The sequence below is a fragment of the Hyla sarda genome, chromosome 2, assembly GCF_029499605.1.
Source record: "Hyla sarda isolate aHylSar1 chromosome 2, aHylSar1.hap1, whole genome shotgun sequence".
NCBI lineage: Eukaryota > Metazoa > Chordata > Amphibia > Anura > Hylidae > Hyla > Hyla sarda.
The window spans coordinates 5,743,674-5,770,373 of record NC_079190.1 but is presented as its reverse complement, the minus strand read 5'-3'; the positions used below and the strand labels follow the sequence as shown (position 1 = coordinate 5,770,373).

The window sequence follows — 26,700 nt, the reverse complement described above, 5'->3', positions numbered from 1 at the left end:
CCTGCAGACCTCCAGATGTTGCAAAACTACAACTCCCAGCATGCCCGGACAGCCAACGGCTGTCCGGGCATGCTGGGAGTTGTAGTTTTGCAACATCTGGAGGTCGGCAGGTTGGAGACCACTGGTATAGACTGTATCACCTGTAAAGCTACCGTTGTCCGTAACTTGGCGTTGGTGTCTTCATTGCCCCCGTGCCTGGCCCAGAACCAGCGGTATTACCTTCGGGTGGTTAAGGCTAAACCACGCCCTGGCGTCACGAACAGAATGGGTTTATTAACATCTGCCTTACATTGCACCCCCCGCACGCCACAATGTGCCACATCTAGGTATTGTTTTCTGTCCCCTGAACCTGTACATCCCATCCACACTGGATCAGTCATGTCTCTACCATAGAAGTGTGGACTCCCCGGAGTGACCTCACCTGACAGAAGAGTTGGTGACTGTCCTCAGATACCAGGAGGAGGCAGCAGCACGGGGACTGCGTCTGTTCTTCCAGCTGAAAGAGATAAGAAGAAAAAAAAGTGATCAATTCCCCACAGTTGGTAACATCTCTGCTTGCTGTCTTCTAAATGGAACGTTCCGTGGTTCCCTGCAGGAGGTGACAACCCGTCCTGTAATGTAACGGGCGCATATATATATATATATACATTTATATACGACAAGGAACGACATCTTGTGTGCAGAACCTTCTAGACAACGGGACACTGTGACTTTAAATGAATCTAGTTAAGAAACAATATATCCACTCATTACGGCGCCATCTGTTCAGTCTACACCCAGACGGTAGAAATTTTTCCTTTCTTCTCTCGTGTTCGGTTTAAAACATTCAGAGAAATAGCTTCTTAAAGGAAATGTGTCACCAAATGTCATTTAATTTTTTAGAGGTTAAAACATTTTTCATGTTTTAAATATTTTTGGGAATATAAAAAAAAAAAACGTACTTGCAAAATGTGAAAAATTAAATAAAAACTTATCATTTTTCCCACTGTTGACCAGCAGGGGGAGCTAACATGAGAAATCTGCTGAAAACAAGCAACTTCTGAATTGACTGCTGCAAATTTGCCTTCGCCCCTGTCTACATTCCTCTTGTGTCTATGCACAAATGTAGGGGACAGGGGGTGGGGGGGGGGTGGTGGTAAGGGTTGTAGTTTTTTTCAATTCCACTGTGTTGCGCCATTTTGTTGGTGTCTGCACAGTGGTAAAGTGCGGATTACCAGATGCCTTTTGCCTACTGTTTTCTGCTGCCAGATGTCTCTTGTCTACTATCTCTTGCTGCCTACGCATCTTGCCCACTGCCTTCACCTATGAGATGTCTCTTGCCCACTGTCTTCCACTGCCAGATGTCTCTTGCCCACTGTCTTCCACTGCCAGATGTCTCTTGCCCACTGTCTTCCACTGCCAGATGTATCTTCCCCTCTACCTCCCTCTGCCAGACATCTCTTTGTTATATTGGTTCTTAGTTATATTGGAAAGCTGGGTGACAGCCAATATGGCCGCTGTTACAGCTTCCTCTAAGTCAGTGTTTTGTAGTGAGGAGGTTTTGTAGTCTTCTCAATTACACTGTGTAGCGCCATTTTCTTGGTGTCTTCACAGTTGTAAAGTACAGACTACCAGATGTCTCTTGCCCACTGCCTCCTAATGCCAGATGTCTCTTGCCCACTGCCTCCTGATACCAGATGTCTCTTGCTTACTGTCTCTCACTGCCAGATGTCTCTTGTCCACTGTTTCCCGCTGCCAGATGTCTCTTGCTTACTGTCTCTAACTACCAGATGTGTCTAGCTCACTGCCAGATGTCTTTTGTCCAATGTTTCCCGCTGCCAGATGTCTCTTGTCCACTGTTTCCCGCTGCCAGATGTCTCTTGTCCACTGTTTCCTGCTGCCAGATGTCTCTTGCTTACTGTCTCTCACTGCCAGATGTCTCTTGCCTACTGTTTCCCACTGCCAGATGTCTCTTGTCCACTGTTTTCCGCTGCCAGATGTCTCTTGCTTACTGTCTCTAACTGCCAGATGTGTCTTGCTTACTGCCTCCCGATGCCAGATGTCTCTTGCCCACTGCCTCCTGATGCCAGATGTCTCTTGCTTACTGTCTCTCACTGCCAGATGTCTCTTGCCCACTGCCTTCCAATGCCATATGTCTCTTGCCCACTGCCTCCTGATACCAGATGTCTCTTGCTTACTGTCTCTCACTGCCAGATGTCTCTTGCCTACTGTTTCCCGCTGCCAGATGTCTCTTGCTTACTGTCTCTAACTGCCAGATGTGTCTAGCTCACTGCCAGATGTCTTTTGTCCAATGTTTCCCGCTGCCAGATGTCTCTTGTCCACTGTTTCCCGCTGCCAGATGTCTCTTGTCCACTGTTTTCCGCTGCCAGATGTCTCTTGCTTACTGTTTCCCACTGCCAGATGTCTCTTGTCCACTGTTTTCCGCTGCCAGATGTCTCTTGCCTACTGTTTCCCACTGCCAGATGTCTCTTGTCCACTGTTTTCCGCTGCCAGATGTCTCTTGTCCACTGTTTTCGCTGCCAGATGTCTCTTGTCCACTGTTTTCCGCTGCCAGATGTCTCTTGCTTACTGTCTCTAACTGCCAGATGTGTCTTGCTCACTGCCAGATGTCTTTTGTCCAATGTTTCCCGCTGCCAGATGTCTCTTGCTTACTGTCTCTCACTGCCAAATGTCTCTTACTGTCTTAACATGGGTTTATGCGGGATCGGTCCTGTCGGAATAATCTGATCATCTATGAGGAGGATCGGGGTGAAGCTGTGGATGTTATATATCTGGACTGTTCTAAGGCATTTCATACTGTGCCGCGCAAAAGGTTAGTACATAAAATGAGGATGCTGGGACTGGGGGAGGATATATGTAAATGGTTTATAACTAATAGGAAAAGAAAAAAGAGGCGCGCTCCTAGTGTAATACTGTTGATAATTATGATGAGCAAGTGCGGGTTAGTGCCCCTTACCGTGTCGCGTGGTGCTGAGGGCAGAACACCTCGAGGGGCATGTAAGTTCACACCAAGCCGTTACTCCGAGCGATGTTACCAGTGCTGGTAGGTAAGTGGTTGCCTCTGCGTCCTTGACCGTAACTGGCAGGTCCGGTAGAACGTGAATGAATATCGAAGAAAATTAGGACTTGATACGGCGCCTTCTTGGAATGGATAGGGGGAAATAAAAGATAAAAACTAGCCCAGGTGTATACCAAAAAGGGTGCAACTTAAAAGTTTCGAACCGGGTTCTTCATCAGGTAAATGGATTACAAATATAGATGGGGCCAAATTAAAATATCCAGTCCAGCCGACTGCTACCGGGTCAAAGGGTCACGGTCAGCTGGAGGTTACAACATTAAAATTTGCATACAACAATTTAAAACTGGCATAAAATTACAATAATCGTAGTAGTAATAAGGAAAAAAGAGCAAGACATTTGAACAGCTAGGAATATTAAAGGGGTATTCCAGGCAAAAACTTTTTTTTATATATCAACTGGCTCCGGAAAGTTAAACAGCTTTGTAAATTACTTCTATTAAAAAATCTTAATCCTTCCAATAGTTATTAGCTTCTGAAGTTTTCTGTCTAACTGCTCAATGATGATGTCACGTCCCGGGACGTGAGTCATCAGAGAGTAGTTAGACAGAAAACAACAACTCAACTTCAGAAGCTAATAACTATTGGAAGGATTAAGATTTTTCAATAGAAGTAATTTACAAATCTGTTTAACTTTCCGGAGCCAGTTGATATATCAAAAAAAGTTTTGGCTTAGAATACCCCTTTAAGTTTTGAATATTTTAAGTGCAGTGTTTTAAAGACTACTATTTTTGGATCTCGGGTTCCCTGTGTGATGCTGTTGGGTCGGGTGGGTCTTGCAAGCAGTTCCAGGTGTGTATATTTAGAACGTTAGTTTAATTAAGGGATGTATTGTGTTTCCTAGTACACGTGTGGCTTGTTAGAGTCGCATGATTGCGCATTAGGAGATATAGGTCACATGGTTTTACAGTTATGCGCATTCCAGATTTACCATAATCCGTTATGTTTATTTGTTCTCTGATATGGTTAGTAAATCAGACTTTTTTGGTTTGTGGTTGGCATGTAATTAATAGCTCGTGGGTGGCTTGATGATTTTTGGCAGCGCTGGAGACACATGGATTCGGTCCCGCTCTGTTCTGCAAACATCTATAACACAGGTAACTCGGTTACAAGTGAGGGCGGATAGTATCCCTAGTTCCTGGCTTACGTGGGGTGGTTGAGCGTCTCGTTATTGGTGGACACTTATATTCTTCATACGGGAGTGTCGGTATCTGGCGTTTATGAGCTGAATTTAAAAATGGTTTGTATAATCTTGTGTTTCATTTTTTGCTTGGTCCTTATTATGGCGTCTTGTGCCCGGTTGGGACTTTCTTTCCTTGCGGGGATGCCGGTATCTGGCGTTGGTGAACTGAATTTTAAAGATGGTTGTAAAATGTTGCATTTTTTTACAACCATGTGTCCACCATGTGTCACCAAATGTCATTAAATTTTTTAGAGGTTAAACATTTTTCATGTTTTAAATATTTTTGGGAATATTCAAAAAAAAGTATTTGCAAAATGTGAAAAATTAACTAAAAACTTATCATTTTTCCCACTGTTGACCAGCAGAGGGAGCTAACATGAGAAATCTGCTGAAAGCAAGCAACTTGTAAATTGACTGCTGCAAATTTGCCCTCGCCCCTGTCTACATTCCTCTTGTGTCTATGCACAAAAGTAGGGGACAGGGGGGTGTGGGAAGGGGGGGGGGTTGTAGTTTTTTCAATTCCACTGTGTTGCGCCATTTTGTTGGTGTCTGCACAGTGGTAAAGTGCGGATTACCTGGCGTTGGTGAACTAAATTTTAAAGATGGTTGTAAAATGTTGCATTTTTTTTACAACCATCTTTAAAGTTCAGTTCACCAACGCCAGATACCGGCATCCCCGCAAAGAAAAAGAAAGTCCCAACCGGGCACAAGACGCCACATAAGGACCAAGCAAAAAATGAAACACAAGATTATACAAACCATTTTTAAATTCAGCTCATAAACGCCAGATACCGACACTCCCGTATGAAGAATATAAGTGTCCACCGATAACGAGACGCTCAAACACCCCACGTAAGCCAGGAACTAGGGATACTATCCGCCCTCACTTGTAACCGAGTTACCTGTGTTATAGATGTATGCAGACCAGAGCGGGACCGAATCCATGTGTCTCCAGCGCTGCCAAAAATCATCAAGCCACCCACGAGCTATTAATTACATGCCAACCACAAACCAAAAAAGTCTGACTTACTAACCATATCTGAGAACAAATAAACATAAGGAATTATGGTAAATCTGGGATGCGCATTACTGTAAAACCATGCGACCTATATCTCCTAATGCGCAATCATGCGACTCTAACAAGCCACATGTTACGCCAAGTGCTCCGGGTTCCTGCTCTTCCCCGGAGCGCTCGCGGCGTTCCTCTCTCTGCAGCGCCCCGGTCAGACCCGCTGACCGGTAGCGCTGCACTGACATTGCCGGCGGGGATGCGATTCGCATAGCGGGACGCGCCTGCTCGCGAATCGCATCCCAAGTCACTTACCTGTCCCAGCCCCCGGCTGTCATGTCCTGGCGCACGCGGCTCCGCTCCTTAGGGCGCGCGCGCGCCAGCTCTCTGAGATTTAAAGGGCCAGTGCACCAATGATTGGTGCCTGGCCCAATTAGCCTAATTAGCTTCCACCTGCTCCCTGGCTATATTACCTCACTTCCCCTGCACTTCCTTGCCGGATCTTGTTGCCTTGTGCCAGTGAAAGCATTTAGTGTTGTCCAAAGCCTGTGTTCCAGATCTCCTGCTATCCTCATTGACTACGAACCTTGCCGCCTGCCCCGACCTTCTGCTACGTCTGACCTTGCCTCTGCCTAGTCCTTCTGTCCCACGCCTTCTCAGCAGTCAGCGAGGTTGAGCCGTTGCCGGTGGATACGACCTGGTTGCTACTGCCGCAGCAAGACCATCCCGCTTTGCGGCGGGCTCTGGTGAAAACCAGTAGCAACTTAGAACCGGTCCACCGACACGGTCCACGCCAATCCCTCGCTGACACAGAGGATCCACATCCAGCTAGCCGAATCGTGACAGTAGATCCGGCCATGGATCCCACTGAGGTGCCGCTGCCAAGTCTCGCTGACCTATTCACGGTGGTCGCTCAGCAATCGCAGCAAATCGCCCAACAAGGACAGCAGCTTTCGCAGTTGACCGCCACGTTACAGCAACTTCTACCACTGCTACAGCAGCAACCATCTCCTCCGCCAGCTCCTGCACCTCCTCCGCAGCGAGTGGCCGCTCCTAGCCTCCGCTTGTCCCTGCCGGACAAATTTGATGGGGACTCTAGACTCTGTCTCAATGTTCCCTACATATGGAGATGTTGTCGGACCAATTTCCTTCAGAACGGTCTAAGGTGGCGTTCGTAGTGAGTCTTCTATCTGGAAAGGCCTTGTCTTGGGCCACACCGCTCTGAGACCGCAATGATCCTGCCACAGCCACAGTCCAGTCCTTCTTCACTGAAGTCCGTAGTGTCTTCGAGGAACCAGCCCAAGCTTCTTCTGCCGAGACTGCCCTGCTGAACCTGGTCCAGGGTAATTCTTCAGTAGGCGAGTACGCCATCCAATTTCGTACTCTCGCTTCCAAATTATCTTGGAATAACGAGGCTCTCTGCGCGACCTTTAAAAAAGGCCTATCCAGTAACATCAAGGATGTGCTGGCCGCACGAGAGGTTCCTGCCAACCTGCAAGAACTTATCCATTTGGCCACCCGCATTGACATGCGTTTTTCTGAGAGACACCAGGAGCTCCGCCAGGAAAAAGACCTTGATCTCTGGGCACCTCTCCCACAGTATCCTCTGCAATCAACCCCTGTGCCTCCCGCCGAGGAGGCTATGCAAGTGGATCGGTCTCGCATGACCCAGGAAGAGAGGACTCGCCGTAGGGAAGAAAATCTTTGTCTGTACTGCGCCAGTACCGAACATTTCTTGGTGGATTGCCCTATTCGTCCTCCACGTCTGGGAAATGCACGCACGCACCCTGTTCACGTGGGTGTGGCGTCTCTTGGTACGAAGTCTGCTTTTCCACGTCTCACTGTGCCCGTGCGGATTTCTCCTTCTGCCAACTCCTCCCTCTCAGCCGTGGCCTGCTTGGACTCTGGTGCTTCTGGAAATTTTATTCTGGACTCTTTGGTGAATAAGTTCTGCATCCCGGTGACCCGTCTCGTCAAGCCGCTCTACATTTCTTCGGCCAACGGAGTGAAGTTGGACTGTACTGTGCGTTACCGCACATAGCCCCTCTTAATGAGCATTGGACTGCATCACGAAAAGATCGAATTGTTCGTCCTTCCCAACTGTACCTCTGAAGTCTTCCTCGGTCTGCCATGGCTCCAGCATCATTCTCCCACCCTTGACTGGACCACCGGGGAGATCAAGAATTGGGGTTCTGCTTGCCGTAAGAAATGCCTCACCTCTGCTCCCAGTCCCGTCTGTCGGGCCTCAGTGTCTCCTCCTGTGCCTGGTCTCCCCAAGGCCTATCAGGACTGTGCCGTGCCTCCTCATAGCCCCCGTCCTGGTGACACCCTGCCCCATGCCAAGCTTCACCCTCTGCCCTCCCTCCCCATTCCCACTCCTGCTGTACTGCCTGCCTTTGAGGAAACCCTACAATCGCTCCCAGTGTCCTCGTCCCATGTGAAGCAATTGCTGGACAAAAAAAGGGGGAGACCTAAGGGGGGGGTACTGTTACGCCGAGCGCTCCGGGTCCCTGCTCCTCCCCGGAGCGCTCGCGGCGTTCCTCTCTCTGCAGCGCCCCGGTCAGACCCGCTGACCGGGAGCGCTGCACTGACACTGACACCCACTCACGGATCGCATCCCAAGTCACTTACCTGTCCCGGCCCCCGGCTGTCATGTCCTGGCGCGCGCGGCTCCGCTCCGTGCGCCAGCTCTCTAAGATTTAAAGGGCCAGTGCACCAATGATTGGTGCCTGGCCCAATTAGCCTAATTAGCTTCCACCTGCTCCCTGGCTATATTACCTCACTTCCCCTGCACTTCCTTGCCGGATCTTGTTGCCTTGTGCCAGTGAAAGCGTTTAGTGTTGTCCAAAGCCAGTGTTCCAGATCTCCTGTTATCCTCATTGACTACGAACCTTGCCGCCTGCCCCGACCTTCTGCTACGTCTGACCTTGCCTCTGCCTAGTCCTTCTGTCCCACGCCTTCTCAGCAGTCAGCGAGGTTGAGCCGTTGCCAGTGGATACGACCTGGTTGCTACCGCCGCAGCAAGACCATCCCGCTTTGGCTCTGGTGAATACCAGTAGCATCTTAGAACCGGTCCACCGACACGGTCCACGCCAATCCCTCGCTGACACAGAGGATCCACATCCAGCTAGCCGAATCGTGACATCACACGTGTACTAGGAAAAAAAATACATCCCTTAATTAAACTAACGTTCTAAATATACACACCTGGAACTGCTTGCAAGACCCAACAGGATCACACAGGGAACCCGAGATCCAAAAATAGCGGTCTGTAAAACACTGCACTTAAAATATTCAAAACTTAATATTCCTAGCTGTTCAAATGTCTTGCTCTTTTCTCCTTATTACTACGACGATTATTGTAATTTTATGCCAGTTTTAAATTGTTGTATGCAAATTTTAATGTTGTAACCTCCAGCTGACCGTGACCCTTTGACCCGGTAGCAGTCGGCTGGACTGGATATTTTAATTTGGCCCCATCTATATTTGTAATCCATTTGCCTGACGAAGAACCCGGCCCGGCCCTTTTTGGTATACACCTGGGCTAGTTTTTGTCTTTTATTTCCACCTATCCATTCCAGGAAGGCGCCGCATCTCATCCTAATTTTCTTCGATATTTATACAATGGTTTATAACTGGCTCAGTGACAGGAAGCAAAGGGTGGGGATCAATGGGGGGGGGGGGGGGGACCACAGGGGGCAGTACTGGGTCCACTTCTTTTCCATATGTTTATTAATGACCTTGTAGAGGGATTACAGAGGAGAATTTCTATATTTGCAGATGACACTAAACTGGGTCAGGTGATCACCACAGAAGATGATAATATAATATTACAGAGGGATCTGGGGAAGCTGCTCAAATTTAGTAACCAGTGCCAGGCAGCTGCTTTCTAGTGATCTTTTTACACCTAGGCCGGTAACCATGACAAGGGGGCATCCTCTAAGTCTAGATGAAAGAAGGATTCCCCATCATCCCAGGGAGAGATTCTCTACTGTAAGAGCAGTGAGAATATGGAACTCTCTGCCACATGATGTAGTAATGTCGGACTCAATAAACAAAGGAGGGGGCGGGGGGGGGGGGGCTGGATGTTTTTCTAGAAAATTATAATATTACAGTTTAATACTAGATATATAGGGACAGAATGTTGATCCAGAGATTTATTCTGATGCCATATTGGAGTCGAGAAGGAATTTTATCCTCTCATGGGGCAATTGGCATCAGCCTCATGGGTCTTTTTTTTTTTGCCTTCCTCTGGATCAACACAATAGGGATTTAGGTTGAACTTCATGGACTCTTTTCAACCTTATAAACTATGTAACTATGTAACTATGTCTCTCGTGGTCAGATATCTCTTGCCCACTGTCTCCCACTGCCAGATATCTCTTTGTTATATTGCTTCTTCGTTACATCAGAAAGTTGGGTGATAGCCGCTGTTACAGCTCCCTCTAAGTCAGTGATTTGTAGGGAGGGAGTTTTGTAGTCTTTTCTTTTCCACTGTGTAGCGCCATTTTGTTGGTATCTGCACGGTGATAAAGTACAGATTACCAGATGTCTTTTGCCTACTGTCTCTGGCTGCCAGATGCGTCTTCGTTATATCGGTTCTTCGTTATATCAGAAAGTTGGGTGACAGTCAATATGGCCGTGGTTACAGTTCCCTCTAAGTCATGGTTTCCAAACCAATGGCTGTTCTGATATGCTGGGAGTTGTAGTTTTGCAACAGCTGGGGGCACTCTAATTGGGAGAAAGTGCTCTAAATCTTCTCAAAACCCTTTCTTCTATTGCTGCATCAGATTGTTTAGAGGCCTAACAGAAATGGGTGACAACCTCTCTGGTGGCTGACATGGAAAGGAGAGGGGTGGGGGGAGGGGTCACAATTTAAAGGGGTATTCCAGGCAAACACTTTTTTTTTTATATATCAACTGGCTCCGTAAAGTTAAACAGATTTGTTAATTACTTCTATTAAAAAATCTTAATCCTTCCAATAGTTATTAGCTTCTGAAGTTTTCTATCTAACTGCTCAATGATGATGTCATTGAGCCCGGGAGCTGTGCATGATGGGAGAATATCCCCATAGGAACTGCACAGGGGACGTGAGTCATCAGAGAGCAGTTAGACAGAAAACAGCAACTCAACTTCAGAAGCTAATAACTATTGGAAGGATTAAGATTTTTTTATAGAAGTAATTTACAAATTTGTTTAACTTTCCGGAGCCTGTTGATATATAAAAAAAAGTTTTGGCCTGGAATACCCCTTTAAGAGATAGAATATTTGTTACATTGTATTAAAAAATAAAGAGAAAGCTCGGATCATAATAAAGATAAATTGGAAAAATAACCAGCGTTCACCTAAAGGTCAGCAGCACACAACTTCTCTGATGGTCGTCACTTATCCAGCATAGATATATATATATATATATATATATATATATATATATATATATATATATATATACACACACCGCACAGTGCCGAATACAAGACGGAATTCATACAATGCAGAGGCAAGATAAAAACCCTGAGCGGCAGGGAACAAAGAAGACAACAAAGAGCTGGAGATACCGGGGGTGAAGGCCAATAAATAGATCCTTCTAAAAGTAGAAACACAGATAAAGGAGCTCAGTGTGAACAGAACCATTGTCCACAGAGAAAAGTGCGATACAAGCAGAAGATTGTTTTCGGGAAAAGTTACCAGCTCTAAATAGACAAAATTCAAAAAGATTTAAAAAAAGGAGGCGGGGCTAAGGCTCCTACTATATCAAAATGTCTAACTTTCATATTTTTTTTATATATAAAGAAGCAGTATTATAGTAGTTATATTCTTGTATATAGGGGGCAGTATTATAGTAGTTATATTCTTGTATATAGGAGCAGTATTATAGTAGTTATATTCTTGTATATAGGAGCAGTATTATAGTAGTTATATTCTTGTATATAGGAGCAGTATTATAGTAGTTATATTCTTGTACATAGGAGCAGTATTATAGTAGTTATATTCTTGTATATAGGAGCAGTATTATAGTAGTTATATTCTTGTATATAGGAGCAGTATTATAGTAGTTATATTCTTGTATATAGGATCAGTATTATAGAAGTTATATTCTTGTATACAGGAGCAGTATTATAGTAGTTATATTCTTGTATATAGGAGCAGTATTATAGTAGTTATATTCTTGTATATAGGGGCAGTATTATAGTAGTTATATTCTTGTATATAGGGGCAGTATTATAGTAGTTATATTCTTGTATATAGGAGCAGTATTATAGTAGTTATATTCTTGTATATAGGAGCAGTATTATAGTAGTTATATTCTTGTATATAGGAGCAGTATTATAGTAGTTATATTCTTGTATATAGGAGCAGTATTATAGTAGTTATATTCTTGTATATAGGAGCAGTATTATAGTAGTTATATTCTTGTATATAGGGAACAGTATTATAGTAGTTATATTCTTGTATATAGGAGCAGTATTATAGTAGTTATATTCTTGTATATAGGAGCAGTATTATAGTAGATTTATTCTTGTATATAGGAGCAGTATTATAGTAGTTATATTCTTGTATATAGGAGCAGTATTATAGTAGATATATTCTTGTATATAGGAGGCACTATTATAGTAGTTATATTCTTGTATATAGAAGCAGTATTATAGTAGTTATATTCTTGTATATAGGAGCAGTATTATAGTAGTTATATTCTTGTATATAGGAGCAGTATTATTGTAGTTATATTCTTGTATATAAGAGGCAGTATTATAGTAGTTATATTCTTGTATATAGGAGCAGTATTATAGTAGATATATTCTTGTATATAGGAGCAGTATTATAGTAGTTATATTCTTGTATATAGGAGCAGTATTATAGTAGTTATATTCTTGTATATAGGAGCAGTATTATAGTAGTTATATTCTTGTATATAGGGAGCGGTATTATAGTAGTTATATTCTTGTATATATAGGAGCAGTATTATAGTAGTTATATTCTTGTATATAGGAGCAGTATTATAGTAGCTATATTCTTGTATATAGGAGGCAGTATTATAGTAGTTACATTCTTGTATATAGGAGCAGTATTATAGTAGTTATATTCTTGTATATAGGAGCAGTATTATAGTAGTTATATTCTTGTATATAGGGAGCAGTATTATAGTAGTTACATTCTTGTATATAGGAGCAGTATTATAGTAGTTATATTCTTGTATATAGGGAGCGGTATTATAGTAGATATATTCTTGTGTATAGGAGGCAGTATTATAGTAGTTATATTCTTGTATTTAGGGGCAGTATTATAGTAGATATATTCTTGTATATAGGAGCAGTATTATAGTAGTTATATTCTTGTATATAAGAACAGTATTATAGTAGTTATATTCTTGTATATAGGAGCAGTATTATAGTAGTTATATTCTTGTATATAAGAACAGTATTATAGTAGTTATATTCTTGTATTTAGGGGCAGTATTATAGTAGTTATATTCTTGTATATAGGAGCAGTATTATAGTAGTTATATTCTTGTATATAGGGAGCAGTATTATAGTAGTTACATTCTTGTATATAGGAGCAGTATTATAGTAGTTATATTCTTGTATATAGGGAGCGGTATTATAGTAGATATATTCTTGTATATAGGAGGCAGTATTATAGTAGTTATATTCTTGTATTTAGGGGCAGTATTATAGTAGTTATTTTCTTGTGAGGATCATTCAGAATGTTATAAAATGTATTCAGCGCAGAAGACTCTACAAGACGTCTTGACCATGTGACTTGGTTCCTGCACTTGAGATGATAAGGTCGGGGTGACTGGAGTGGCTCTTTAAGGTAAGAACACTGCAGGAAGTTAAAGACAAATCACGCGTCCGATTTCCCATTGTTTAATTCAAAAGCCTCAAGTTCCAGCAGAACAATGGCGTCTCCACGTGTCGCCAAGATAAAGAAACGATTCAGAACTTAATGGACGGGAGGGAGAAAATAACACTTGAGAGGTCTGTTTCCACCGCTCCAGAGATCAGCAGAACATCCCGGAGCCGTTCCATCAAAACGAGGAACGGTTAGAACTTAACAATAGCAATTTCAGGTGAATAGCAGCAAATTGCGCTAATAGATGCATCCGTTCGCGGCGGGAACGCTCGGCTTTTTAATCCCCAGATATTAATTTTGCATTATGTAGAGAAGAATGGAATGAATAGACCTTCAGAGTGGGGGGCCATAGGGAACATGTTGTGGTGATTAATGTGATTGACAGCTATAAGGCGGTGGGTCCGCCGCAATAAATAAAACGCTCACAGCCCCTACATAGCGCGCAGAACATTCTGTGATAGTCGCATCCATGGAACAAAGGCTGGATTTAGATAGGAAGCCGAGCTCTCACAGAGAACAATGGATTTTTCTTTATTTTTTTCCATTGTTTTTCTCATTAATTTCAAGATTTTAATTATGGCCTTGTTAATAATTCTAAGAAATACCATAATTCTCCTTATAAAGGGGGGTTTAGGGCAGGATTAACATCTCATCCTCCTACAGGGCTCAGAAATCCATAAAGAGTCTTTACAAGGCATAGAGTAACCATAGAAATACAGAAAAACACAGTGAACACTAAGATAACACATCCTAGATCTGAATTAACTAATCGTATGAAATCCTTTCCTCTTTACATAGTTGAATGTGACAACAAAATCACACAAAATATATCAATGGAAATGAAATGTATGAACCCCTGGAGGTCTGGATATGGAGTCACCCTCAAAATCACAGTGGAAAACCCCACTACAGGCTGATCCAACTTTATGTAATGTCCTTAATACAAGTCCCAATGAGGCTCAGTAGTGTGTGTGGCCTCCACGTGCCCGTATGACCTCCCTACAACGCCTGGGCATGATCCTGATGAGGTGGAGGATGGTCTCCTGAGGGATGTCCTCCCAGACCTGGACTAAAGCATCCGCCAACTCCTGGACAGTCTGTGGTGGATGGAGCGAGACGTCCCAGATGTGCTCAATCGGATTCAGGGGAACGGGCGGCCAGTCCATAGCATCAATGCCTTCCTCTTGTGGGAACTGCTGACACACTCCAGACACATGAGGTCTAACATTGTCTTGTATTAGGAGGAACCCAACCGCACCAGCATTTGTCTTACAAGGGGTCTGAGGATCTCATCTCGGTACCTAATGGCAGTCAGGCTACCTCTGGCAAGCACATGGAGGGCTGTGCGGCCCCCAAAGAAATGCCACCCCACACCATTACTGACCCACCGCCAAACCGGTCATGCTGGAGGATGTTGCAGGCAGCAGAACGTTCTCCACGGCGTCTCCAGACTCTGTCACGTCTGTTAAATGTGCTCAGTGTGAACCTGCTTTCATCTGTGAAGAGCACAGGGCGCCAGTGGTGAATTTGCCAATCTTTGTGTTCTCTGACAAATTCCAAACGTCCTGCACAGTGTTGGGCTGTAAGCACAACCCCCACCTGTGGACGTCGGGCCCTCATACCACCCTCATGGAGTCTGTTTCTGACCGTTTGAGTGGACACATGCACATTTGTAGCCTGCTGGAGGTAATTTTACAGGGCTCTGGCAGTGCTCCTCCTGCTCCTCTGTGTATAAAGGCGGAGGTAGCAGTCCTGCTGCTTGGTTGTTGTCCTCCTATGGCCTCCTCCACGTCTCCTGATGTACTGGCCTGTCTCCTGGTAGCACCTCCATGCTCTGGACACTCTGCTGACAGACAGAGCAAACCTTCTTGCCACAGCTCGCATTGATGTGCCATCCTGGATGAGCTGCACTACCTGAGCCACTTGTGTGGGTTGTAGACTCCGTCTCATACTACCACTAGAGTGAAAGCACCGCCAACATTCAAAAGTGACCAAAACATCAGCCAGGAAGCATAGGAACTGAGAAGTGGTCTGTGGTCACCACCTGTAGAACCACTCCTTTATTGGGGGTGTCTTGCTAATTGCTTATAATTTCCACCTGTTGTCTGTTCCATGTAAAATTGATTGTCAATCAGTGTTCTTCCTGAGTGGACAGTGGGATCTCACACAAGTGTCAGTGACTTGGAGTTACATTGTGTTGTTTATGTTCCCTTTAGTTTTTTTAGAAGTCTATTATGCTACCTAATGAATTAGAATAAAGTAATAATTGCGCCCCCTAATTTTTGGTCTAAAATTCTCTCAATTTATTAATTGTAAAATTCTATGTAAACCTGCTATCTAGGTGTTCCTCTACACTTCCTGTGTGTGTGAATAGACAAAGTTCTATCATTGTTACATTAAACATTTATCTATTCACTATCTTACGGATCTCTGTTTGCTGTCGAGTATTTCCAGTGATACAAAACCACCCTGGGTAGTGTCAGATGCAACAAGTTAGAGGTGTTGTCCAGATAGGTGACCGATAGACTTATATGGGACAGAGTGACGGAACAATAGATGACCAAGAGTAGTTGCCACAAGAATATAACTACTATATACTGCTCCTATATACAAGAATATAACTACTATAATACTGCTCCTATATACAAGAATATAACTACTATAATACTGCTCCTATATACAAGAATATAACTACTATAATACTGCTCCTATATACAAGAATATAACTACTATAATACTGACTCCTCTATACAAGAATATAACTACTATAATACTGCCCCCTATATACAAGAATATAACTACTATAATACTGCTCCTATATACAAGAATATAACTACTATAATACTGCTCCTATATAGAAGAATATAACTAATATAATACTGCTCCTATATACAAGAATATAACTACTATAATACTGCTCCTATATACAAGAATATAACTACTATAATACTGCTCCTATATACAAGAATATAACTACTATAATACTGCTCCTATATACAAGAATATAACTACTATAATACTGCTCCTATATACAAGAATATAACTACTATAATACTGCCTCCTATATACAAGAATATAACTACTATAATACTGCCCCTATATACAAGACTATAACTACTATAATACTGCCCCTATATACAAGAATATAACTACTATAATACTGCTCCTATATACAAGAATATAACTACTATAATACTGCCTCCTATATACAAGAATATAACTACTATAATACTGACTCCTCTATACAAGAATATAACTACTATAATACTGCCCCCTATATACAAGAATATAACTACTATAATACTGCTCCTATATACAATAATATAACTACTATAATACTGCTCCTATATACAATAATATAACTAATATAATACTGCTCCTATATACAAGAATATAACTACTATAATACTTCTCCTATATACAATAATATAACTACTATAATACTGCTCCTATATACAAGAATATAACTACTATAATACTGCTCCTATATACAAGAATATAACTACTATAATACTGCTCCTATATACAAGAATATAACTACTATAATACTGCCCCTATATACAAGAATATAACTACTATAATACTGCCTCCTATATACAAGAATATAACTACTATAATACTGCTCCTATATACAAGAATATAACTACTATAATACTGCTCCTATATACAAGAATATAACTACTATAATACTACTCCTATATACAAGAATATAACTACTATAATACTGCTCCTATATACAAGAATATAACTACTATAATACTGCTCCTATATACAAGAATATAACTACTATAATACTGCTCCTATATACAAGAATATAACTACTATAATACTGCTCCTATATACAAGAATATAACTACTATAATACTGCTCCTATATACAAGAATATAACTACTATAATACTGCTCCTATATACAAGAATATAACTACTATAATACTGCTCCTATATACAAGAATATAACTACTATAATACTGCCCCTATATACAAGAATATAACTACTATAATACTGCCTCCTATATACAAGAATATAACTACTATAATACTGCTCCTATATACAAGAATATAACTACTATAAAACTGCTCCTATATACAAGAATATAACTACTATAATACTGCTCCTATATACAAGAATATAACTACTATAATACTGCCCCTATATACAAGAATATAACTACTATAATACTGCTCCTATATACAAGAATATAACTACTATAATACTGCTCCTATATACAAGAATATAACTACTATAATACTGCTCCTATATACAACTATATAACTACTATAATACTGCTCCGATATACAAGAATATAACTACTATAATACTGCCCCTATATACAAGAATATAACTACTATAATACTGCCTCCTATATACAAGAATATAACTACTATAATACTGCTCCTATATACAAGAATATAACTACTATAATATGAAAAAGAGGGGAAAAGATGAAGATACCGCACTCACCCACTGTATGTGCTTGAAGATTTAGATTTATTCAGAACCTTGGGGATGGATCCGTAAGGTGGAGGACATGGAGGGGGATGAACACCAGGACTAGTTTCGCGCCGAGCGGCGCTTCCTCTGACTGGATTATCGTAATCCAGTCAGAGGAAGCGCCGCTCGGCGCGAAACTAGTCCTGGCGTTCATCCCCCTCCATGTCCTCCACCTTACGGATCCATCCCCAAGGTTCTGAATAAATCTAAATCTTCAAGCACATACAGTGGGTGAGTGCGGTATCTTCATCTTTTCTCCTCTTTTTCATATTTATGGACTACCGAATTTATACCTGCACCCCCAGAGATTACGTATACCTGAAGCTCCAAGACAACACCTCCACGAATAGGCTGTTACTTAGGGAGTCCAGTCACTGGTGCCACTCATCTCTCTCCACTTAGATATAACTACTATAATACTGCTCCTATATACAAGAATATAACTACTATAATACTGCCCCCTATATACAGGAATATAACTACTATAATACTGCTCCTATATACAAGAATATAACTACTATAATACTGCTCCTATATACAAGAATATAACTACTATAATACTGCTCCTATATACAAGAATATAACTACTATAATACTGCTCCTATATACAAGAATATAACTACTATAATACTGCTCCTATATACAAGAATATAACTACTATAATACTTCTCCTATATACAATAATATAACTACTATAATACTGCTCCTATATACAAGAATATAACTACTATAATACTGCTCCTATATACAAGAATATAACTACTATAATACTGCTCCTATATACAAGAATATAACTACTATAATACTGCCCCTATATACAAGAATATAACTACTATAATACTGCCTCCTATATACAAGAATATAACTACTATAATACTGCTCCTATATACAAGAATATAACTACTATAATACTGCTCCTATATACAAGAATATAACTACTATAATACTACTCCTATATACAAGAATATAACTACTATAATACTGCTCCTATATACAAGAATATAACTACTATAATACTGCTCCTATATACAAGAATATAACTACTATAATACTGCTCCTATATACAAGAATATAACTACTATAATACTGCTCCTATATACAAGAATATAACTACTATAATACTGCTCCTATATACAAGAATATAACTACTATAATACTGCTCCTATATACAAGAATATAACTACTATAATACTGCTCCTATATACAAGAATATAACTACTATAATACTGCCCCTATATACAAGAATATAACTACTATAATACTGCCTCCTATATACAAGAATATAACTACTATAATACTGCTCCTATATACAAGAATATAACTACTATAAAACTGCTCCTATATACAAGAATATAACTACTATAATACTGCTCCTATATACAAGAATATAACTACTATAATACTGCCCCTATATACAAGAATATAACTACTATAATACTGCTCCTATATACAAGAATATAACTACTATAATACTGCTCCTATATACAAGAATATAACTACTATAATACTGCTCCTATATACAACTATATAACTACTATAATACTGCTCCGATATACAAGAATATAACTACTATAATACTGCCCCTATATACAAGAATATAACTACTATAATACTGCCTCCTATATACAAGAATATAACTACTATAATACTGCTCCTATATACAAGAATATAACTACTATAATATGAAAAAGAGGGGAAAAGATGAAGATACCGCACTCACCCACTGTATGTGCTTGAAGATTTAGATTTATTCAGAACCTTGGGGATGGATCCGTAAGGTGGAGGACATGGAGGGGGATGAACACCAGGACTAGTTTCGCGCCGAGCGGCGCTTCCTCTGACTGGATTATCGTAATCCAGTCAGAGGAAGCGCCGCTCGGCGCGAAACTAGTCCTGGCGTTCATCCCCCTCCATGTCCTCCACCTTACGGATCCATCCCCAAGGTTCTGAATAAATCTAAATCTTCAAGCACATACAGTGGGTGAGTGCGGTATCTTCATCTTTTCTCCTCTTTTTCATATTTATGGACTACCGAATTTATACCTGCACCCCCAGAGATTACGTATACCTGAAGCTCCAAGACAACACCTCCACGAATAGGCTGTTACTTAGGGAGTCCAGTCACTGGTGCCACTCATCTCTCTCCACTTAGATATAACTACTATAATACTGCTCCTATATACAAGAATATAACTACTATAATACTGCCCCCTATATACAGGAATATAACTACTATAATACTGCTCCTATATACAAGAATATAACTACTATAATACTGCTCCTATATACAAGAATATAACTACTATAATACTGCTCCTATATACAAGAATATAACTACTATAATACTGCTCCTATATACAAGAATATAACTACTATAATACTGCTCCTATATACAAGAATATAACTACTATAATACTGCCTCCTGTATACAAGAATATAACTACTATAATACTGCTCCTATGTACAAGAATATAACTACTATAATACTGCTCCTATATACAAGAATATAACTACTATAATACTGCCTCCTGTATACAAGAATATAACTACTATAATACTGCCCCCTATATACAAGAATATAACTACTATAATACTGCTCCTATATACAAGAATATAACTACTATAATGCTGCCTCCTGTGTATAAAGATATATTTACTAACAGTAAGAATAGTTTGCATTATACAATTTTCATTCAGTTCTTAGTCCCCATAGGCATGTTGGTGGCGGTGCAGTCCTGGATATGGCGATATGTGATGTTCCTCCACAGACTGATGCAGATTATAAATATCATGACACCATTATAGGGAGATTAATGCAGCGCGGCTCCCTCTGCCTTCCATACAATGGCTGGTACTGTATGGCGGCTCCCTACAATCCGGCTATTTTTACCGTACATAAAAGAGATTTTCGTGTCCCATAATCCCTTGTAATTGTCGCCGTCCTCATTCTGCCTTGAACCCGATCTAGATTCTTTTTTAGCTTCTATTGTTCTTTTCTACAAAATGGTAAAAATAATCGCGTCTTGTGCAGCTTTGTCTTTCTTTGAGGTGCAGCTCCGCCATCGTCTTTCTTTCTAAGATAATCTAAATTGTTTCTGCCAGAGACGGCGCTCAGAACCAATATGGAAAGTATTCCTTTTCTGCAAGAAAAATTATCTGAAAAATAATATTCTGACTATGTATCCACATAGAAGGCTGCTTTATCTGTATGGTGCGGGCGTCTATGAGAGATGTAGTGATCCTCCTGAAGGTGGAGTGTGGTGATGGGGTGCAGTTATATAGTATGGGTGATGGGGAGCAGTTATATAGTATGGATGATGGGGAGCAGTTATACAGTATAGGTAATGGGGTGCAGTTATATAGTAAAGGTCATGGGGTGCAATTATATAGTATGGGTGATGGGGAGCAGTTATATAGTATGGGTGATGGGGTGCAGTTATATAGAATAGGTGATGGGTTGCAGTTATACAGTATGGGTGATGGGGAGCAGTTATATAGTATGGGTGATGGGGTGCAGTTATATAGTATGGGTGATGGGGAGCAGTTATATAGTAAAGATCATGGGGTGCAGTTATATAGTATGGGTGGTGGGGAGCAGTTATATAGTATGGGTGATGGGGTGCAGTTATATAGTATGGGTGATGGGGAGCAGTTATATAGTAAAGGTCATGGAGTGCAGTTATATAGTATGGGTGATGGGGAGCAGTTATACAGTATAGGTCATGGGATGCATTTATATAGTATAGGTCATGGGGTGCCGTTATATAGTAAAGGTGATGGGTTGCAGTTATATTGTAAAGGTGATGGGGTGCAGTTATATAGAATAGGTGATGGGGGCAGTTATATAGTAAAGGTGATGGGGTGCAGTTATATAGTAAAGGTGATGGGGTGCAGTTATATAGTTAAGGTGATGGGGTGCAGTTATATAGAATAGGTGATGGGGTGCAGTTATATAGAATCTGTGATGCAGTGCAGTTATACAGTATAGGTGATGGTGTGCAGTTATATAGTATAGGTGATGGGGTGCAGTTATACAGTATAGGTGATGGGGTGCAGTTATATAGAATATGTGATGCAGTGCAGTTATACAGTATAGGTGATGGGGTGCAGTTATATAGTATAGGTGATGGGGTACAGTTATATAGTATATGTGATGTGGTGCAGTTATACAGTATAGGTGATGGGGTGCAATTATATAGTATATGTGATGGGGTGCAGTTATATAGTATAGGTCATGGGGTGCAGTTATATAATATAGGTCATGGGGTACAGTTATATAGAATATGTGATGCAGTGCAGTTATACAGTATAGGCCATGGGGTGCAGTTATATAGTATAGGTGATCCAGTGCTGTTATACAGTATAGGTCATGGGGTGCAGTTATATAGTATAGGTGATCCAGTGCAGTTATACAGTATAGGTCATGGGGTGCAGTTATATAGTATAGATGATGGGGTCCAGTCATATAATATAGGTGATGGGATGCAGTTATATAGTATAGGTCATGGGTCCAGTTATATAATATAGGTGATGGGGTGCAGTTATATAGTATAGGTCATGGGGTCCAGTTATATAATATAGGTGATGGGGTGCAGTTATATAGCAACCACTATAACAACCACCACCCCAACAACAGCAACCACTATAACAACCACCACCCCAACAACAGCCACCACTATAACAACCACCACCCCAAAAACAGTTACCACTATAACAACAACCACCCCAACAACAGCCACAACAACAATCACTGACGCAACAACAGCAACCACTATAACAACCACCACCCCAACAACAGCCACAACAACAATCACAGACGCAACAACAGCAACCACTATAACTACCACCACCCCAACAACAGCCACCACTATAATAACCACCAATATAACAACCATCCCAACAACAGCCACCACCACCAACAGAAACCACTATAACAACCACCCCCCCAACAACAGCCACCACTATAACAACCACCCCCATAACAACAGCCAACACTATAACAGCCACCACCAACAACAGCCACCACTATAACAACCACCACCCCAACAACAGCCACCACTATAACAACCACTACCTCAACAACAGCCACAACAACAATCACCGACCCAACAACAGCAACCACTATAACAACCACCATTACAACAACAGCAACCACTATAACAACTACCACCCCAACAACAGCCACCACTATAACAACCACCACCCCAACAACAGCAACCACTATAACAACCACCACCCCAACAACAGCAACCACTATAATCACCACCCCAACAACAGCAACCACTATAATCACCACCCCAACAACAGCAACCACTATAATCACCACCCCAACAACAGCAGCCACTATAACCACCACCCCAACAGCCACCACTATAACAACCACCACCCCAACAACAGCCACCATTATAACACCCATCCCCCCAACAACAGCCACCACTATAACAACCACCACCAGCCACCACTATAACAACCACCACCCCAACAACAGCCACCACTATAACAACCACCACCCCAACAACAGCCACCACTATAACAACCCCCAACCCAACAACAGCTACCATTACAACAACCCCCAACCCAACAACAGCCACCACTATAACAACCACCACCTTACCAACAGCCACAACAACAATCACCAACCCAACAACAGTAACCACAAAAACAACAACCACCTCAACAACAGCCACAACAATAATCACCCACCCAACAACAGCAACCACAAAATAAAAACAACCACGACAGCAAACACAAAGACAACCACAACAACCACCACCACCCCAACAACAGCAACCACTATAACAACCACCACCTCAACAACAGCCACCACTATAACAACCACCACCCCAACAACAGCAACCACTATAGCCACCACCACCCCAACAACAGACACCACTATAACAACCACCACCCCAACAACAGCCACCACTATAACAACCACCACCGCAACAACAGCTGCCACTATAACAACCACCACCCCAACAACAGCAACCACTATAACAACCACCACCCCAACAACAGCAACAACTATAACAAAAACCACCACCACAACAACAGCTACAACAATCACCGACCCAACAACAGCAACCACTATAACAACCACCACCCCAACAACAAGCACCACTATAACAACCACCACCCCAACAACAAGCACCACTATAACAACCACCACCCCAACAACAGCCACCACTATAACAACCACTACCCCAACAACAGCCACAACAACAATCACAGACCGAACAACAGCAACCACTATAACAACCACCATTACAACAACAGCAACCACTATAACAACCACCAATATAACAACCATCCCAACAACAGCCACCACTATAACAACCACCACCAACAGAAACCACTATAACAACCACCCCCCCAACAACAGCCACCACTATAACAACCACCACCCCAACAACAGCAACCACTATAACAACCACCACCTCAACAACAGCCACCACTATAACAACCACCACCCCAACAACAGCCACAACAACAATCACCGACCCAACAACAGCCACCACTATAACAACCACCACCCCAACAACAGCCACCACTATAACAACCACCACCTCAACAACAGCCACCACTATAACAACCACCACCCCAACAACAGCCACCACTATAACAACCACCACCCCAACAACAGCAACCACTATAACAACCACCATCACAACAACAGCCACCACTATAACAACCACCACCCCAACAACAGCCACCACTATAACAACCACCACCCCAACAACAGCAACCACTATAACAACCACCATCACAACAACAGCCACCACTATAACAACCACCACCTCAACAACAGCCACCACTATAACAACCACCACCCCAACAACAGCCACCACTATAACAACCACCACCCCAACAACAGCCACCACTATAACAACCACCACCTCAACAACAGCCACCACTATAACAACCACCATCACAACAACAGCCACCATTATAACAACCACCACCCCAACAACAGCCACCACTATAACAACCACCACCCCAACAACAGCCACCACTATAACAACCATCCCAACAACAGGAACCACTATAACAACCATCCCAACAACAGGAACCATGATAACAACCACAACAACAGCCACAAGAATCACAACAACAGCCACCACCCTAACTGCAGGAACCACAATAACAACCACCACCACCACCACAATACAGCAGTTTTAAGTATATACAGCTTAAGGGTGTGTTCACACATACAGTATCCTGCGCAGAATTATGATGAATTATATGTTATTATTTCTCATCTCTGGTAATTGCTTCAGCAGAATAAAGACTTTTGCGTGGCTTTAGGGGTCGGCGTATGTCATGTCTACCCTGCGAGGGCTGACTGGCAGTGATATTATACATGTAGTCTGGATATTAGCAATGATTTTACCGCCACTAATTTACTCCGTCCAGTCCCTGACGTTCTGGGGTGGTTATTAACAGCGTGGGGGAGGGGCAGAACGGCCTGGCAGTGTATACAGTGTGTGTATATATATATATATATATATATATATATATATAGTGCAATAAACCGATAACAGGGAGAAACAATATGGATAAGTATCTGTCGCACTTTCTTCATGCTTCATTTATTCGTTGCTTTTCAAGACCTCTGCTTGCTGTAAGTGAATGGCAACAGAAAAGAGGTGGAGCGCTGATCCGGGGTTTGTTACAATGTATCAGTGTCACCTCACAGCTCTTATCTACACGGTTACATTGTAACAAGGTAACAAACCAAGGTTTAGGTAAAAAAAAAAAATAGATCTTAAAATAAAAAGTTTTAGAACTTTCGAAGATTAAAGGGGAACTCCGCCCACACACATCTTATCCCCTGTGCAAAGGATGGGGGATAAGATGTCTGATCGCAGGGGTCCCACAATCTCCGTGCAGCACAGTAGGTTTAGAGCGCAGGGTTTCCGTACCCGGAGGCGTAATGTCACACCACGCCCCCCTCCATTCATGTCTATGAGAGGGGGCGTGACGGCCGCCACGCCCCCTCCCATAGACATGAATGGAGGGGGCGTGGCGTGATGTCACGCCTCCGGGTACGGCAACCCAGCGTTCTAAACATACTGTGCTGCATGGAGATTGTGGGGGGTCCCAGCAGCAGGACCCCCAGGATCAGACATCTTATCCCCCATCCTTTGCACAGGGGATAAGATGTGTGTGGGCGGAGTTCCCCTTTAAACATTTTTTTTCAAGGAAAATCTGCAAAGACAAATGTAATTAATGTCAGGATGAGAACATTGGGGAGCACTGGGAGGACCCCTCTCTGTTTCGATATTCTCTTGGACCCCCTGGGTCTGTGCCCCCTCCCCCCTTATTTTTACAGGGCCCCAATGCAGCTGCCTGTATCCCCCATATGATGTCATAAAATACTCACATAGTGAATGACTTTGACCTGCAGAGACGCCGCGTCCAGATCATAGAGTTCACCTGAGGACGACACACAGGTTCACATCAGTGGATCACATAGAACAAGTAACATGGGCTCTATATGGCAGTATTATATGGGCTCTATATGGCAGTATTATATGGGCTCTATATGGCAGTATTATATGGGCTCTATATAGCAGTATTATATGGGCTCTATATGTCAGTATTATATGGGCTCTATGTGGCAGTATTATATGGGCTCTATATGGCAGTATTATATGGGCTCTATGTGGCAGTATTATATGGGCTCTATGTGGCAGTATTATATGGGCTCTATATGGCAGTATTATATGGGCTCTATATGGCAGTATTATATGCGCTCTATATGGCAGTATTATATGGGCTCTATATGGCAGTATTATATGCGCTCTATATGGCAGTATTATATGGGCTCTATATGGCAGTATAATATGGGCTCTATATGGCAGTATTATATGGGCTCTATATGGCAGTATTATATGGGCTCTATATGGCAGTATTATATGCGCTCTATATGGCAGTATTATATGGGCTCTATATGGCAGTATAATATGGGCTCTATATGGCAGTATTATATGGGCTCTATATGGCAGTATTATATGGGCTCTATATGGCAGTATTATATGGGCTCTATATGGCAGTATTACATGGGCTCTATATGGCAGTATTA

At 42.0% G+C, this 26,700-nt stretch overlaps 1 protein-coding gene across 4 annotated transcripts in view; it reads right to left on the bottom strand.

Moving 5' to 3' along the window:
• The window catches only part of PDE2A (phosphodiesterase 2A), a 762,902-nt gene that overhangs the window by 116,642 nt on the left and 619,560 nt on the right, over positions 1 to 26,700 (bottom strand). For all 4 annotated transcript variants that reach the window (XR_008889432.1, XM_056561064.1, XM_056561065.1 and 1 more), the window contains 2 exons: positions 25,999 to 26,051; positions 422 to 496 (listed from right to left, as the gene is read on the bottom strand). Coding sequence is in view for 3 of the 4 variants with exons in the window: in XM_056561064.1 (XP_056417039.1) it covers positions 422 to 496; positions 25,999 to 26,051 (128 nt within the window). In the remaining variant the exon portion in view is untranslated. The remainder of the gene's footprint in view (positions 1 to 421; positions 497 to 25,998; positions 26,052 to 26,700) is intronic.